This window comes from Panthera pardus, unplaced genomic scaffold, assembly GCF_024362965.1.
Source record: "Panthera pardus isolate Hobbes unplaced genomic scaffold, ASM2436296v1 HiC_scaffold_3, whole genome shotgun sequence".
NCBI classification, from domain to species: domain Eukaryota; kingdom Metazoa; phylum Chordata; class Mammalia; order Carnivora; family Felidae; genus Panthera; species Panthera pardus.
This window is the reverse complement of record NW_026526876.1, coordinates 17,998,739-18,016,388: the sequence shown is the minus strand read 5'-3', so window position 1 is coordinate 18,016,388 and position 17,650 is coordinate 17,998,739. Positions and strand designations below refer to the sequence as shown.

At 44.6% G+C, this 17,650-nt stretch overlaps 1 protein-coding gene across 5 annotated transcripts in view; it reads right to left on the bottom strand.

Moving 5' to 3' along the window:
• The window catches only part of RNF157 (ring finger protein 157), an 81,991-nt gene that overhangs the window by 23,915 nt on the left and 40,426 nt on the right, over window positions 1-17,650 (bottom strand). For all 5 annotated transcript variants that reach the window (XM_053893343.1, XM_053893345.1, XM_053893344.1 and 2 more), the window contains exon 3: window positions 4,956-5,044. In XM_053893343.1, the coding sequence (XP_053749318.1) occupies window positions 4,956-5,044 (89 nt within the window). The remainder of the gene's footprint in view (window positions 1-4,955; window positions 5,045-17,650) is intronic.

The following is a 17,650-nucleotide window of genomic DNA, read 5'->3' as shown; positions in this document are numbered from 1 at the left end:
GGGGTCCTAGCTGGACCCCAGGCCCTCTGTGCCTGGGTGCAACCACCCGGAGCCACCCTCCCCCCGTTACCCCGGGAAGTCCCCTCCACCTCTTTCCTGCATCTCCTGGCTTCTTCTTCCTTGGGGCACGCTTTCACTGTGGCAGAGCACCTCTTCCACTAGCCTCCTGAAAAAGGACGTGTTGGAGGGATCAACTTTTTGAGAGATTTTGTTCTACAGTCACACCACACTAAAAGTTTGGTTGAGGGGCGCCTGGCTGGGGCAGTCGGTTAAGCGTCCGACTCTTGATCTCGGCTCAGGTCATGATCTCACAGTTTGTGAATTTGAGCCCCGCATCAGGCTCTGCACTGACGGCGTGGAGCCTGCGGCTTGGGACTCTGCCTCTCCTTCTCTCTGCCCCTTCCCTGCTTGTGTGCTCTCTTCTCTCTCTTTCGCGCTCTCTCTCTCAAAATAAATAAATACACTTAAAAATGAAAAGATTGGGGCGCCTGGGTGGCGCAGTCGGTTAAGCGTCCGACTTCAGCCAGGTCACGATCTCGCGGTCCGTGGGTTCGAGCCCCGCGTCAGGCTCTGGGCTGATGGCTTGGAGCCTGGAGCCTGTTTCCGATTCTGTGTCTCCCTCTCTCTCTGCCCCTCACCCGTTCATGCTCTGTCTCTCTCTGTCCCAAAAATAAATAAAAAACGTTGAAAAAAAAAATTAAAAAAAAAAAAAAGAAAAGATTATTTGGTTGAATAAAGAGTGCTGGGTCGTAAATACATCTAAAAAGCCATTTGAAAACATTGCTGCATCATCCTCTGGCGTCTACACTGCCTCAAGAAGCCATTCCAACTGCTGGCCCTTTTCCCTCTGATACATAATCTCTGCCTTATCATCCATTGAACTCAACACTCCAGTAGTCCTTTTTTTTTTTTTTTAAATTTTTTCAAATGTTTATTTTTGAGAAAGAGAGAGACAGAACATGAGTGGGGGAAGGGCAGAGATGGGGAAACACAAAATCGGAAGCCGGCTCTAGGTTCTGAGCTGTCAGCACAGAGCCTGACACGGGGCTTGAACCTGTGAATGGTGAGATCAAGACCTGAGCTGAAGTCAGACCCTTAATCGATTGAGCCACCCAGGCGCCCCTCCAGTGGTCCGTTCAATTTAGAAACTCACGCCCTCTGGTTCTGGGAAATTTTCTTAAATTAGTTATGCCGTTAATGATGATTTCCTTCCTTCTATAGTCTCTGTTCTCTTCCTAGAACCATTATTGGATACGACACCTTGTAAACTGGCACTCTACGCTTTGGATCTTTCTTCTTCTATTTTCTGTATCTCAACCTTTTTGGCCCACTTTCTAGAAAATTTCAACTTTTCTTCCTCCATTCTATTGACATTTTCATTTCTGCTGTTTGTGAGTCTTGTTTATTTCCTAAATGGCCTGTGTCATTGCGTCCATGAAATAAGACAGCATCTACTGTCTCTGAGGCTACAAATGAGCTTTTTCTCTTCCTGCAGTTTTTATTTCCACTTAGTTATATTTTTTCCTGTTGGTTTGTTTGGCCCGTATATTTTGTATTTTTTTTTTTTTATGTTTATTTATTTTTGAGACAGAAACAGAACATTGAGTGGGGTAGGAGCAGAGCGAGAGAGAGACACAGAATCTGAGGCAGGCTCCAGGCTCCAAGCTGTCAGCAGAGCCCGAGGCGGGGCTTGAACCCACCAACCGTGAGATCATGACCTGAGCCGAAGTCGGATGCCTAACTGACTGAGCCACCCAGGCGCCCCTCTTTTGTCTTTAAGTAGGCTCTACGCTGGATGTGGAGCCTAACTTGGGGCTTGAACTTAGGACCCTGAGATCAAGATCGGAGCCGAGTTCGAGAGTCGGACACTTAACCAACTGAGCCCCCTAGGCACACCTTGCCACCGTCTTTCATATTATAGGCACTCCCTATGCATCTAGGAATCTTTGGTTGTCTGCTCATCTTTAAGAAATTAAATCTCCGATTGGAACTTGGAATGCATGGTGGGGTTTGGGGACCCTGGGCTTCCCCAGGGACCAATCCGGGTCTTTGGAGGAATCTCCAAGGCCAGTCTCTTTGGTCTTCCCATCTGGGAGGCTCCTGCTCCTCAGAGACAGTGTTCCTCTCTTTGGACAAGGGCCTGGCAGCCAGCATTCTGGGGGCAGACAGTGTTGGGTGGTGGGCAGGCTGGAGGGTTCAGCATCCAGTGTGCCTAAATTCCCTTAGCCCCCATCTTTAGTACTGGGTCCAACTTTAGCTGTCCCTGGGTCTCCCAAGTCCACAGAGTCTCTGTTTTAACTTTTCACTGAGAATCGCCTGCCAGCCTTCTGCCAGGGTGTGCAGAGGGCAGCTCTGGCTGTGTGGCAAAGAGAGGATCTGACCGCCTCTTGAGCAGGCTTCCCACCAATGCTCTTCATGTTAGCCTTGCACCTCGATATCCAGAGGTCCTGGTACTGCCATTGCCTGAGCCTTTGGGGGGGGGGGTCACAGTTCCACTGGGTGATTCTCAGCTTTTCCTTTGGCTCACTTGGGATCCTGATTTCACAGGCCTGCTGTATTATTTAACTCGTACCATTTGTCCCATTCCCCCACTTCTTCTGGATTTATGCTTTTTAAAATTGCTTTTTTTATTAAAAAAAATTTAACGTTTATTTTTGAGAGACAGAGTGCAAGCAGGGGAGGGGCAGGGGGAGAGGGAGACACAGAATCCGAAGCAGGCTCCAGGCTCCGAGCTGTCAGCACAGAGCCCGATGCGGGGCTCGAACTCACAAACCGCAAGGTCATGACCTGAGCCGAAGTCAGACGCTTGACCGACTGAACCACCCAGGCGCCCCAGGATTTATGCTTTTGAAAAAAATGTTTGTTTATTTATTTATTCTGAGAGGGAAAGAGAGAGCATGAGCAGGGATGGGGCAGAGAGAGAGTCAAAGAGAAGGAATCCCAAGCAGGCTCTGCACTGTCAGCACAGAGCCCATGCGGGGCTCCATCCCACAAACCGTGAGATCATGACTTGAGCTGAAACCAAGAGTCAGAAGCTTAACGGACTGAGCCACCCAGGCGCGACTGGATTTATGCTGTTGAAAATTCTCTTATTAGTGGGTTTTGACAGCAAGTGAAAGATGTTCAATCCTCCATTTTTACCTGGAAATCTGTGAATCAGTATTTACCCTATTCTCATAATCTCAGAAAAACAGACCCGAAACACCCTTCACCTTAATATTTATTGAACAGCAGGTGTTTTCTTCCTATTATCTTGCTGAATTCTGACAAGAGCCATTAAAGGTAAAGTGTGGTGTAGCTCTCTACGTTACGGACGGGAAAGGACTTATAGGGTGAGGGAAAGCGGAGAGAGTGGCCGACAGCCGCTGGCTCCCGAGGGCTCACGGGCCGCGAGCCACTCTGCTGCGGCGGGAGCTGCCCCACGGAAGGTGAGCACCCGCCTGCAGGCTGCTCGGCGCACAGAGCAAGCACCTCCTTGGCTGCCTGGTCCCCAGAGTTGACTCCAGGGCTGGGGAAATCGTTGGGGAAGCAGTCAGAACTTCAGGGACAAATGAAATACTGTATACAAATCAGGAGAGAAACACAGAAGTAAATTAGTGGTTGCTTAGGCCTGAAAGAGGGGTTTCAGGGAAAATGTGGAGTCACCAGCAGTGAGTTCAGGGTCTCTTTTGGAGGTGATGAAAATGTGCTAAAATTAGATGGTGGTGATGACTGCACAACCCTGAATATACTAAAAACCACTGAATTGCACACTTTAAACGGGCGAATTGTACAGCATATGAGTTACGTCTTAAAAACGATCAGAAATAAAACTTCCTACCGCTAACAGGACTGACCTATACGGGCATAAAATGGACTCATGAGTCATCTTCCTTGTCCGTTCAGAAAAACCTGAGATCTGTGATTTGCCCCAGCCAAAGCTGTCTTCCCAGGGGACCAGTGGGCATCAGATTAGCATGCTACCTGGAGGGCAGCATCAGTGTAAAAGTTACACTATCTTACGGACTGTACAGAGAAGGTAAATGTTGAAGATACTTAATAATGATGATGATGATTAACCAGACAAGGACACAAGGAGTTCCTCTGAGGAAGGACACATGAGATGAAGAATAAATTAAAAAGTAAATATAAGCAATAAAATAATGCTTTTATATTCCAACTGCAAATATCCCATTTTTCCACAAGCTTGCTGAGGTAGCTGCAAGATTCACTTTTTCCCCTCAATAATTTTATTTATTTATTTATTTTGAGAGAGATAGGGGCGCCTGGGTGGCTCAGTCGGTTAAGCGTCTGACCGGCTCAGGTCATGATCTCACGGTTCATGGGTTCAAGCCCCACGTCGGCTTCTGTGCTCGCAGTTCAGAGCCTGGAGCCTGCTTCAGATTCTGGGTTTCCCTCTCTCTCTGCTCCTACCCCGCTTGTGCTCTGTCTCTTCCTCTCTCTCAAAAATAAATAAGCATTAAAAAAAACAAAAAAAAAAACAAAAAAAAACTAAGAGACAGTGAGCACGAGTGGGGTAGAGGAAGAGAGAGAGGGAGAGAGAATTCCAAACAGGCTCTTTGCTGTCAGGAGCTCAAACTCATGAACCACGCGATCATGATCTGAGCCGAGATAAGAGGCTCCGACACTTAACCGACTGAGCCACCCAGGCGCTCCAATATATATATATATTTTTTTATCATAAAACAAGAATAAAGACTGCTTCTGGGAAAGGGGAAAGTCTTTCATGAACACAGACTCTCACATAAAGTTCTGGACAATCTGGATGCGGGAAGACCTAATCTACGTGGACAGGGGCTGCTCGATCACTGCCAGGGCAGTTCACATCCTTGAGGCCAGGGGAATGAGATTCTGGGTCTGGCAGCAAACTGCTCTGCTAGTCTCTTGAGGGGTGGGGGAGGGGAGCTGCTCCGCACCTAGAACCGGGCCTGAGCCCCAGCCCCAGGGGAACTTACTTTACAAGTCTTAGTGTGTCCTTTCGGATGTTGATCAGGCTTCTCAGAGTCTTCACAGGTTCTTGGGGAGGTGGGGCGGCATAAGGAAACTGTCGGAAGCAAAGTGAGAAGGCAGCATGTTTATAGAGACCAGTCACTGTCCCCGGCTGGTACACAGCTTCAAGGCTGTCAAACAACAGCTTTGCGAGGTGAGACGGGAAGGCGCCACTCTCCTAACTAAGTGAGGGCACCCGGACCTGACATGTTAAGTGAACTTGCCCAAGGTCACAGCTAGTGGTAGAACGGAGAGTCAGAGATTCGATTTGGCGTCAAAAGGGCAATATTTCTCTGCTTTTTCCATTAGATGCAGTTCATTTGAGTCAGGATTCGAAATGTGAGTAACTAATAAAAACTCTCACTGAAGTTCCAAATACCAAAGGACATACTGTGGCCGAGTTAATCACAAAAGGCTTTTCCATCTGACCTGAGACGACAGGGAGCCAGACCTGCGAGGTTTTTCCTTCAGTGAAGCCACATGGTGTCTTCGGGATTTAGGGACCGTAAATAAAAGAGAAGCCCATCCTGTGTACAGAGCTGAGGCTGCAAACAGTGAAGAACAAATTTTCCCTGCAGCTGGTTATATAAAGCAGAGTCCTTTAAAATGTGAGCCAAGAGCTATTTTGGGGTCCTAAGAGGTCTGTGCTTGCCTGTCATTTACCTTATGCTTTCACTCTTGCCCCACTTAGAGGGCTGGATTTGGAGTTCTGTATGATGATAATGTGATAAGAAAGGGAAAACAGTAGAAACGTTAAGCGAGACTTGCTTTCAGACAGTTAAGAATGTTCTAGTGTTACCTGGACAATATACGTTTTTTACATATAATTCACAGAAAACCCGCCAGTCTCTGTAGCTTGGCCAAACTGTGGTCCTCCTAGGCTCTAAGAGTCTACCTCCTAGTGCTGGGATCAGAAAATAGGATGCCCACATTATACTCTAATTGTACCTTCACAGATTTTTGCTGAATGTGGCTCTTTTTCTTGGGAAACATAATTTAACCCGCGGTATGTGTGATTTTATGTATTCAGTATGACTGCTGATAATTCACTTGTATGAAATGGGACCCTTAAGAAAATACATTCAGTCTACAATCATGCACCTTCAGATTACCCACCTTGTGGGTATTAGATAGCAACATTTTACTTTTTCATGGATACATTAAACATGTATTCTTTTAAAATACAGGGTGGTTGGCTTTTCTAATTATAAAGCAATACGTGTTCAAGCAGAAAATCTGAAAAACACACAAACACTACAAAATCAGCCATAATTTCAGCACTCAGCAACACCAAAGTTAACACTGCCGAATATGTCTCTCCAGACAGGCATCTACCCCCTCACTCATCCATCTGTCCATCTCCCTGTCTACTTACCCACCCATCTCTGTATCTCTGCACTGTTTCTGTGCAGAGATATCTATGCAGCCGTGCCCACTAATTTTTTCCGTTTCTCATTTAGAAAGATGCGGTAAACACTTTTAAAGTCTGTAATCAATCTGCCAATGTGGCTACACACATCAGAGACAGCAGCGTACTTTCTTTGAAAAATTCCATATTATTCAATGCTTTCCATTGGTTTTCCTTCTTCTTCTTTTATTTGTTGTTTTTGCCGATACCAATGTTGTGGTGAGTGCCTTGTCCCTACATTACTGCATGCTTGTTTGATTACTTCTTTAGGACAAATTCCTAGAAGTGGAATTACTGGATCAAAGAGTAAGCATATTTTGAAGACTTTAAAAAATATTTTGCCAAATTGTTTTCCAGAAAGCTGATTCCAATTTTGCTCTCCCACTGGCAGCGTATGAGGGGGCTTTTCTATAGGAAAGCTTCAATTCTAGTTCAGATCCTCTCTGTGGCCTGTTCCCCTCCCCCCCCCCCCACTTCCCTAGGCTGTCACACTAAAGGAATTTAAAACAATTTTAAAACAAGCTTAAGCAAAAAGTAATTAGGCGAGAAAATCCGACACAAGTGCTAGTCTATTCTAAAGCCAAAATAAATGACTTTGGGATTAAAATTTTTTTCTGGAGTAGCAAAGTTAATCATATTCATTTGCACAGGTACTTGGGAGTTATCCATAACTCCTGAGTTTAAAAAAAGAAAAAAAAAAAAGGCGATTCTTCCTTCTTTCTTCACCCTTTACCCTCTATACCCCCAAACAAAGAAAAACAAAAGGAAAGTGAAAAAGAAAAACTAATGCTCTTCGTCCTCCACCTCGAATAATCCCTGAGCCTCAATCCTCGGTCATAAAGGTACTGACCTCAGAGGTTTTGTCCATCAGTCCCTGACCAGACCAAACTTAATTCTTTGTCCACTCGTCTTTACCTAAACCCTGTCTTCGTTATGAAGAGTGAAGCAGAATCCCCGAAACTGCAGTTAGGCGTCCTTCATGAGGCTGTTCAGTTGATGTGCTCCAGGATGATGCCTGAGGAACAGGAAGGCATTCCATACGCCCACCTTGAGCTTGAGGCAAGAAGTCAGGATATGCCCTGCAGAGGCTCGACAGTCTTCCTCCATCGGTGGGCCTGGTGGCATGCTTTGTCCAAGACAGAAAAGGCCATTTCTTCCCACCGACTGGGCTAATTGTGCCAGGGCACTTGTATCTAGTGGTCCTCCTTGTCACCACTCACTCCCGAGCTCAATGGATGGTTACCGAGTGGATCCTGAGTCTACTATGTGCCAGGACCATGCTGGGTTCTTTGGATATTTTGTTTTTCATTTTACTTTACTTGATTGTGGTAAAATACACAGAACATGAAAATGTTCACCTTCACCATTTTAAGTACACGGTTTGGTGGCCTCACGTACATTCACACGCCGTGCTTCCGTCGCCACCATCCGTCCCCAGTTTAAATACATTTTTATTCAATAGGCTCAACGCTGGGAGACGTGTTTGCCATGCACACCAGATTGTAAAGTCCCGGACGAACTCAAAAATTATGCTGGCTGATGGGATAAATGAAGAAAGTCAGTATTAACATCCTCACTTTGCAGATAAAGAAACTGAGATTCAAAAGATTGTATGGTTACTGAAGATCCAGGCCTAATAGCAGAATCAGGATTTGAACCCAGAACCAAGAGTTCTGGTTCTTTCTCTTGTAGCTGCCTCAGCTAGTGCAGGGCAAGTCTATGGGTTGTTCTGACCCCGGGAGTATTCTAGGAACCTGAGCAGAGCGTAGAGAGCCTGACCGTTAAACACTCATTGCAGAAGGCACCGCATCCTGTTAGGTTCTACAAGTTACAGTCGAAACTCTGGATTCCATCCTTACGCTTGCTTAGCCAGCAGTACATACAAAAGCATACCTAATGCCATGCTCCTTTTAAATTCTAACAGGAGTATCTAAGGTCTTCTCAGAGAAAAGCTTTCTTGGAGCACAGCATGACAAACTCCTTTTGTTTGTAAGATCTAACAGCACCTGCAGGAGACACAAATGTACATTCAGGGTATGGCGGCCACAGCAGGGGCAGTCACTGCTCCTCTCCTGCCCGAGGTGCTCAAACGCATGGCACTGAGAGAGATTTCCAGAGCACAGTGGGTTCCTCTAAACTATTTTCAAAGCACAAAGATGGGTACCCATCCATTCGACACTCTCGCTTCATCCTGAGTACTCCGTGCTAGGCCTGGGATTCAATGAGGGACCCGGCACACCTCTCCTGGTCCTGCTTGTAAGGGGCCCAGAGCCGTGACAGCTTTTGTTGGGCCACTGCGCTCACTGGCCTGCTGCTTCTGCACTGAAATAAGACCAAATCTCAGAATAATTTAAATCCCAAACACCTCATGTCCAGGATAGGAGTATGGTACAGGCTCAGCCAAATGAACCCTTTCAATGAGCCCCAGGGGACTGCCAATCAGGGTTCCCTGTGAATACTGAGCAAGTTCCTCTTTGGCCTTTTATCCTGGTGTTCATCAGTTTCCTTTTACGTTAGCCTTACGCTGGCCAAGTGCCACCTAGTGACCAAATGTGGAACTGCCAGTTTAGACTCAACAGAAGCATGCGTTGCTGGGTGTGTGAGTGTGTGTGTGTGTGTGTGTGTGTGTGTGTGTATACGTACAAAGTATACACATGTATATATGTGTGTGTGTATCAACCATATATCCTAGACTTCTAAACCATTCTAATTTTCAAGTATTTTGTTAAACCACCCCAACGGATGCACACATTTTGTCGTAGAAAATATGGTCACAAGGCATGTAAGGTAATAGAACATCTTATTTTAGTTGTAAATTATTAGGCGATTCCCAGTAGTCTATAAAAAGGGCTATAGCCATTCATAAAAATAAGCAATTAACTTCAATAAAAAAGTTTTTAAGTACATAATTTGCTAACGTTTACTATTAGATTTAGGCCTGATCAGATGCATACAGCCTCCCAGATTTGGCTGTGGGGGGGCTCCTTCAAGGTGGTTACTGTGTCCTTTGACATGCCCCCATTGTTTTCTGAGCATTTCCTTACTTTCTGGTCCCACAAGATATTCCAGGTTAATCTTGTGTTTTTCTCTGATCCCCGGAATTGTTCCAAGGGGCCCTGGGGTTCTTTGAGAGAAGTCTACCTCATGCCATGACTTAGTCACTAATCGTTCACTAATGAACACTTGGTCTGTTTCTAGTTTTCACTATTACAAACAGTGATGCCATGAACATTCCTTGGAAGAAATCTTAATAGAAAAAAAGAAAAAAACAGGGAAGAAAAAAGGTGGGGGAGAAAAGCAAATTCAAATGCACTAATGCAGTTTTTATTTAGGAAAGCAAAGGCCCCAAATGCCAAAAACCTGCTTCCAAAGAGAGAGGATATTATTTTAGCCAATCTTCAATGATTAAAATAGAAAAGAACTCATCTAATATATTAGCAGTCTTGTAATATTTGTACTAAAGAATCAAGTAATAGTTACTATGGAAACCGACATCTGGGGTCAGACGAAGAACTCATTTACAGCACTACAGAAACCCTGTCTTTTATAGATTTTTTGGATTTTTATATGTAAATGCCACCTCCTTTTTATTTGATGTCTGCTTATGTTCTCAGCTTTCGCTATTTCCCCTCTTCTCAGATGTGTAGTGTGTCCTAGACTCACCAGTGGGTATTTTTAGAATTGCGATGCTTTAGAACATTTTCTTAGATCGGTGTCAGGGGAGAACAGTTTAGTCTCGGCTTGAGTGCTCTGAAATGAATTTGCCTATTTACCAGCTGCAGCGCTGAGACAGACTGTATTGTCCCTGCTATAGACCAGAGCATCAAATAAGCTATATTCACAGCTGTTAAAAACCCCTTTTCACGAATCTCCCATCCAACCCTCGTGGGGAGTCAATCACCAGTGTAAAAAGACTGGCGATCACAAAGCTGACAACATACAAGACACTCTTTTCGCTTATATCAGAAATGTGAGGGACACACCAAGAGGGTGTCACACGATGACCTGAACACAAAGATGCTCTGTGTTCAGGGTTGGTTACCAAAGGAATCAGTCCAAGAAGGCAGCCTATTTATAGTCCGTTAACTCTTCTGCAAGGTCTCCTGGCAGGAAGCACACAGGACCAATGTCATGGCCATGTGACATCACATCTTATGTTGACCTTTCCCAAAATATTTAAACCCTAGTATGAGTGTGCCCAATTAACCAAGTCTCTCCAATCCCTCTAACCGGTGATAAGAAAAACATGGAAAATCCACTGCAGAGTAAAGCATCCACCATGAAACCACACGGATCTAGGTCAGTGACCATTGCTATGTACTGCTTTGGTGACAAATGAAACCTACTCGACTTTCAGTTCCCCACTGACAGAAAGCCCTCGCCAAAACCAGGCCCCTCCCGGGAAGGATCAGGATAAAGCACAACCCAATCCTACTGTGCTCCTAAAATAAAAGTACCTTCCTGAGGATGAGCTGTTTTTAGATATACAGGGTTTTGCCTAACACCAGCTAATTTTAAGGGGGGTTAAAAGGGAAGAAGTAGTGCTTTTATTAAAGCAGACACAGTCATCTTTTCCCTCCAGGCAAGTTGGTAAATAATGACTAATGGCCAGAGAAACTACTTTCAGACAAGCACTCCATTCCAGACGCCTGACTTCCGGATTTCATCTGGTCAGAAGACTCATAACCCAGCTCACAAATAAGAATCCACTTTTAAGCAAGAGATTTTGAGATGCCTGACACTGTATGCGAAGAATGTGTCCAAAGAGACAAGCAGCAGCATTAGCTGAAATAGGTATTTTAATACACAACACCTATTTCTCCCCCAATGAAGCATATGAATGTTCTAATGCCACCAAATGCTAGTTTTCTGGTCATTTTTAAAAAATGTTTACTTCCTTATTTTTAGAGACAGCGTGTGCACGTGGGCAAGAGGCAGAGAGACAGGGAGACAGAATCCCAAGCAGGCTCCTCACTGTCAGCACAGAGCCTGATGCGGGGCTTAAACTCCCCAATTGTGAGATCATGACCTGAGCCGAACTTGGGATGCTTAATGGACTGAGCCACCCAGGCTCTTCGTTTTCCAGTCATTTTGAAACAGGCATTTTCAAGAGGCCAATCCCTAAGAAGGGCAAGAGGAACAAAGCCTTCTTCATTCCATATTTCAAAAAACAAAAAACTGGGGCGCCTGGGTGGCTCAGTTAGTTAAGTGTCTGACTTTGGCTCAGGTCATGATCTCATGTTTCTTGAGTTCAAGCCCTGCATCAGACTCTCTGCTGTCAGTGTGGAGCCTGCTTCAGATCTTCTGTCCCCCTCTCTCTCTCTGCCCCTCCCCCGTGCTCTCTCTCAAATAAATAAATAAATGAATGAATAAAAAATAAACATAAAAAAAAAGCAAAACCAAAAAACTGTAAACTGCTCTGCTGTCTTCCTGTGCCCCACTGAAATATACTGACTCTAAAACTATATAAATGAGGTCCAAGGTTAATCACAAGAGTTGTCAAGTCTCTTCTCATATTCCTGGAAAGAAAATATGCTCTTGCCTGAAAAAATGGCAGTATGAAATACGGAAATAGTTAAGTTTATAAGCCAATCAGTTACAGGATTCTCATCCCTGGTGCGGTCTGGAGACTTTGGCGAGGCTATCCATTCACAGATACAGCCCTAGGAAGAACGCCATTACTCTGAATCGGTGACCCTAATGAGATTTTATTTTCTTTAGCTAACCACAAGATATGGAAACCCCATATAATTAGAACAAAATAGCATGCAATAAAAATCTATAGCTCATGTCTGATGGTTTTAATTTGTAAGTTATTAACATTACGATCTGTAGTCTGCAGCTAATTTAACAAGGTGATGAGCTCCATGTTGCCCTGCTAAAGTTCCAAAAGTTGTGAGAGCTCTGATTATTCTTCAGCCACTCCTTAGTAGCAGTGAATACCCAAGGTTCCATAACCCAACTGAACTACTTTATTTGGCTCATATGAAAGTCTAAGCTCATTTAAGTACTGTATATAGTGAAATCTAGCAGCTAGAACTGTAACTATTGTCCTGGATGGTGAGTCTCAGAGACAAAATGCACATATTACAATAAACCATGTTCAGAGTCCGGCCTGAAGTTCGATTTTTGTCACTGGCTTCCCTCTCTTCGTGGGATCCGTCCCCGTCCCTTCCTTGGCCTCCTACCCGAGATCTCTGCACCTCTCTGTGCCTGTCATCTCTCAGCCTGTTCTTGCAAATCTCCACTTCTTCAGCCACATGATTTAACATCTCCAATTTTCCTATTCCCAGCAACCGTGTCTCTATGGCTCTTCCTCTTTTTACCAATTTCCTGCATGCTGTGAAGACCCTGAGCTTCTGCTTGTATTTCAGGGCTTGTCAGAGGTGATTCCAGTTCATCAAGAATAAACAGGTGTCCTAGTGTTAACCAAAAGCTTCCTGAGACTAAAGACGGCCAAGTTCCAAGTTGACATGGTGCAACACAAAGATGGATACAATGGATAATAATTCCCCAAGAAGCACTACACCATCGCATCTCCCAACATCACGAATCTGACTCCTACGTTTGTAATTCGCGGCCATGAACACAAAGATCCTTTAAGCGCCGGATAATAATCTGTTCGGAAAGCACAGCTCCATAATTACGTGGGCAGTGAAAAGTACAGCAAGGGGATTTAGTGGCTGGCTTCTAACAAATAAATTATGGAAAAGGAAAGGCGTATAGTGGGCAAACCTGACAGATCCCACTTGGACCAAGTGATCAAGGTCACCATCGCCAGTAGTAAGTCATGAGCTATCAGGTACCTCTGAGGTGATGCGATCAGAGGAGCACTTCCCTCTGTGGTACTCTTCCCCCAAATCTGCAGCCTTGGTCTAATTACCAGAAAACCCAAACCAAGGGAAGTTCTAGAGAATATCTAACGGTACATCTCAAAATTGTCACGGTCGTGAGAAATAAGGAAACACTAAGACGCTGTCACAGATGAGAGGTGACAACCAAAGGTGATGTGGGATCCCGGATTCGATTTGGGAACGGAAAAGAGACATGGAAAAACTGGGGTGGTCCTAATAAAGTCTGTAGGGTTTTTTGTTTTGTGGTTTTTTTTTTTTTTTTTTTTTTTTTTTTTTTTTTTTTAATGTGTGTGAAAAGAAAGCTGGGTAAAGTCTGTAGTTTAAAATAGTAATGCACCTGTGCTAATTTTTAGTTGGGATAAATGTACCGTGGTGTGTAAGAGGTTAACAGTAGCAGGAGCTGGAGGAAGGGTATTATGGGAATTCTCCACTACCTTTACAATTCTTCTGTAAACATAAAATTATTTCTTAAACAAATGTTTATTTTTGAGAGAGCGAGTGGGGGAGAGACAGGCAGAGAGAGGAAGAGACAGAGGATCCCAAGCAGGCTCCACACTGACGGCACCAAGCCCAGTGCGGGGCTCGAACTCACGAACCGTACGATTATGACCTGAGCCAAAGTCAGACACATAACCGACTAAGCCACCCAGACGCCCAAGGATAAAATTCTTTTTTTTAAATAAGTTCAGGTGGCACCTGGGTGGCTCAGTCAGTTAAGCATCTGCCTTCAGCTCAGGTCATGATCTCACGGTTTGAGTTTGAGCCCCACATCAGGGTCTCTGCTGTCAGTGTAGAGCCTGCTTTGGATCCTCTGTCCCCTTCTCAGTCCCTCCTCCGCTCATGTGCGCATGTGCTCTCTCTCTCAAAAATAAATAAATAAATAAATAAATACACAAATGGAAAGCAGAGGATCTCAAAGTGGAAGGTGCAGGTCCTGGCTCGTGTACTACTGGTTGTGTACTTTCAGATAAATCACTGTACGTTACTTAAGTAAGTCTCCATCCCTCACCAGTAAAATATGCCTCACAATTTGTGACATTAAAGGCTGTATTAATCAAGGGCAGATTAGGAAAACAGAAACCACACTGGTTACTTTAACAGAGAGAATCTATTCTAAGGCACGGGTTAAACAGGCACTGGAGAACTAAAACACGAGAAGGGGACCCTGAGCTGACAGAGGGTGACCTCAGGAAGCAGCTACCTCCTCTAAGGGCTGGGAGAACAGAGGAGAGAGTGGGGGTTATCAGATCCCAGAGGCCCTGTGAAGCTGGGCTCAGACTGCTTCTTCTTTTTGGATATAGCTGACAGAAAGAAATTGAAGATGACACAGACCGAAAGACAAATACTCCATGCTCATGGATTGGAAGAACTAATATCGTTAAAAAGTCCACGTTACCCAAAGCAATCTGCAGATTCAACGCAATCCCTACTAGACTTTTGAGGTGGGCCCTTCTCTTCCTCCAGCCCTTCCAGCGCTCCCTGTTGGTAGAGCCTGGCAGGGAGCAGCGGGTAACGGAGAAACATGACCCCTGGACGCCAGTACCAGCCTCTGGGGTGGTTACGGGCCAGGAGACAATAGCTTAGCTATTAACTGTGAGATAGTTTTGTAGACAGTAAACTCTGCCCACAGGTATTTATTATTATCATTACTTCTATGAAGTGCTTAGGCTCACTGCGTGTTCTCTTTCTTTTAAAAAATATTATTGGGGCGCCTGGGTGGCTCAGTCGGTTGAGCGTCCGACTTCGCTCGGGTCACGATCTCACGGTCCGTGAGTTCCAGCCCCGCATCAGGCTCTGTGCTGACAGCTCAGAGCCTGGAGCCTGCTTCAGATTCTGTGTCTCCCTCTCTTTCTGGCCCTCCCCCCGTTCATGCTCTGTCTCTCTCTGTCTCAAAAATCAATAAATGTTAAAAAAAAAAAAATTTAAAAATAAAAAAAAATATTATTTATTTTTGGGGGTGCCTGGGTGGCTCAGTCGGTTGAGGGTCCGACTTCGGCTCAGGTCATGGTCTCATGGTTCGTGAGTTCAAGCCCTGCATCAGGTTCTGTGCTGACGGCTCGGAGCCCGGAGCCTGCTTCGGATTCTGTGTCTCCCTCTCTCTCTGCCCCTCCCCTGCTGGTGCTCTCTTTTTCTCTCTCCAAAATAAATAAACATTAAAAAACATTAATAAACATTAAATAAATACTATTTTTTATTTTTAAGGCTGACGAGATACACTTCCAGTGTTTATAGCATTTAACATTTTAGTGAGTAGAATATATGGCTAGGAACTACATTCTATTCTATTCTTAGAGCAACCTTTACTGCAAAGCTTGCTTACCAGTGTTGCCTTCTATAGATAAAGCCTATGTCTGGTTGACGTCTGTAATAATCAGGGCTATTTTATGTGATTGACCTGGTAAGGCCACTTGAGACAATGCAGAGAGCGTGCTCCTTAGGGATGCTGGTGTGTACGTGTAACCAACTGCTGTTTGACTCAGAAGCCTTTGACTTTTATAGAATTTGTGGAACAGCTTCATGACAAAATAAGGCCACTATGCATCCCTTTCAAAGCTGAAAAAATTCACCAAATTTTTCTTTGAAATGCAACAACAAGAAGCACAGTTTCCCGTAAGGTGGGGTGTACGATGACAACAGGAAACAGAGGTGAGAGTGTGTGCGCTTGGCTTCAGTAGGTTTCAAAGAAATTTCGAGGAAATTCCTCCAACACAGAGGCTTTAGTTTCACCGCCGAATACCACAGCAGTTCTTAGCACTCTGGTTTGTCAAGAAACAGCATTAAACAACAAACCACAAGTTCAAGCGCTTTAGTGGCACCTTCCAAGTCCGCAACACTGATGTCATAGAGCGCCTTTCTCAGGGCTTCTGTGAAACTGTACGATTCACGATCACGTCCTCTCTGTGTGGTCTGTGTCTGCTCTTCCTGCGAGATTATAAACCGGAGGGAAAAATCCATGTTAGAGTTGTCTTTGTATGGCCCAGAGTGATTAGACCAGAACACGGACGAGACAGGAGGAGGTATCCGTAGAACGAATACAGGAGGAAGATCTTCAGAAAAGCATGTGTCCACGGTGGCTCTCAGGATTCTGAACATCTGGCCCTCGGGCTACGTGGCAGGCTGGCACAAACAGTGTTCACAAAATAACTGGACAACGCGCACTGCCACGTGTTTTTTAATAAAGGTTTGTGGGGCAACATTTATTAAGTTTAATGAGGCGTTAAGACCCTCCGGTCCTGCCAGTGAACTGTGTGCAAGACTGGAGAAGGAAAATGAAATTATTTAACGAACTGATGGCAACACCAGGAGCTGGAAGACCCGGTTTCGCGCCTCGGTTCTCGCACTTATAGATAAGTGAGACCTCGGGTGAGTAATTTATCGTCTCAGCCTCAGTTTCCTCGTCTGTGAGATGGGATTTACAGCCCTGTCTATCTCCTAGGGCGATTAAAATCAAGTAAGAAATGTTTTAAAAATCATACAGTGCTATGAAAATACTGGTGATCATTAGCAATCCCTGTTAGTGATAATACTGTCTCTTCTTTAAAGAATTCTACCTGTAATGCAATTGTGGACACAGGCATACTTCGGAGAGATTGTGGGTTCGGGTCCAGAATGCTGCAATAAAGCAAGTCAAACGAATATTTTGGTTTCCCAGTGCATATAAAAATGATGTTCACACTATGCGGTAGTCTCTTAAACACGGAATAGCATTCTGTGTAAAAAAAAACAAAAACAAATGATGTACATACCTTAATTTAAAAGTATTTTATTGCCAAAGAATGCTAACCATCTTCTGAGCTTTCGGTAAGTCATAATCACTTATCCCAGATCACCACGGCAAATACGATAATGGAAAAGTTTGGAATATTGTTAAGAATTACCAAAATGTGACAGAGACATGAAGCGAACAAATGCTGTTGGAATGTGCTCGACGCAGGGTTGCCATAAACCTCCAATTTATTTATAAAAAACTCAACGTGTGCCAAGTGCAATAAAGAAGCACAATAAAACGAGGTACGCTTGTGCTTAGAAAAAAGAACGTACAAATGAAACGTCGGCAACTCGATCTCCCTCTCTTAACTGTGAATCCCGAAGCACTCGGAGTAAATACAGTTAGGATGCATCTCACTTTGCTGTGACCCAGGAGAATTATTCTAAATGTGCCACTTACTCTATCGGAATTCTAACTCCTGGGAAGAGTAAGCTCCCAGGGAGGTACGTAAGTTCCTACCACAGTGACTGGTAGGCTCTTTGAGGTTCTCGGCTTGTGATTAGACGGAAATGGAAGAAGACACTGGCTAAAGTAAAATGAGAGTTAGGCAAGCTCTCCTCTTGCTGTGGCCCTGGCGGCCGAACACACAGGACTTCTGCAGCATGACCCCAAACAGTCATGAACCAATGA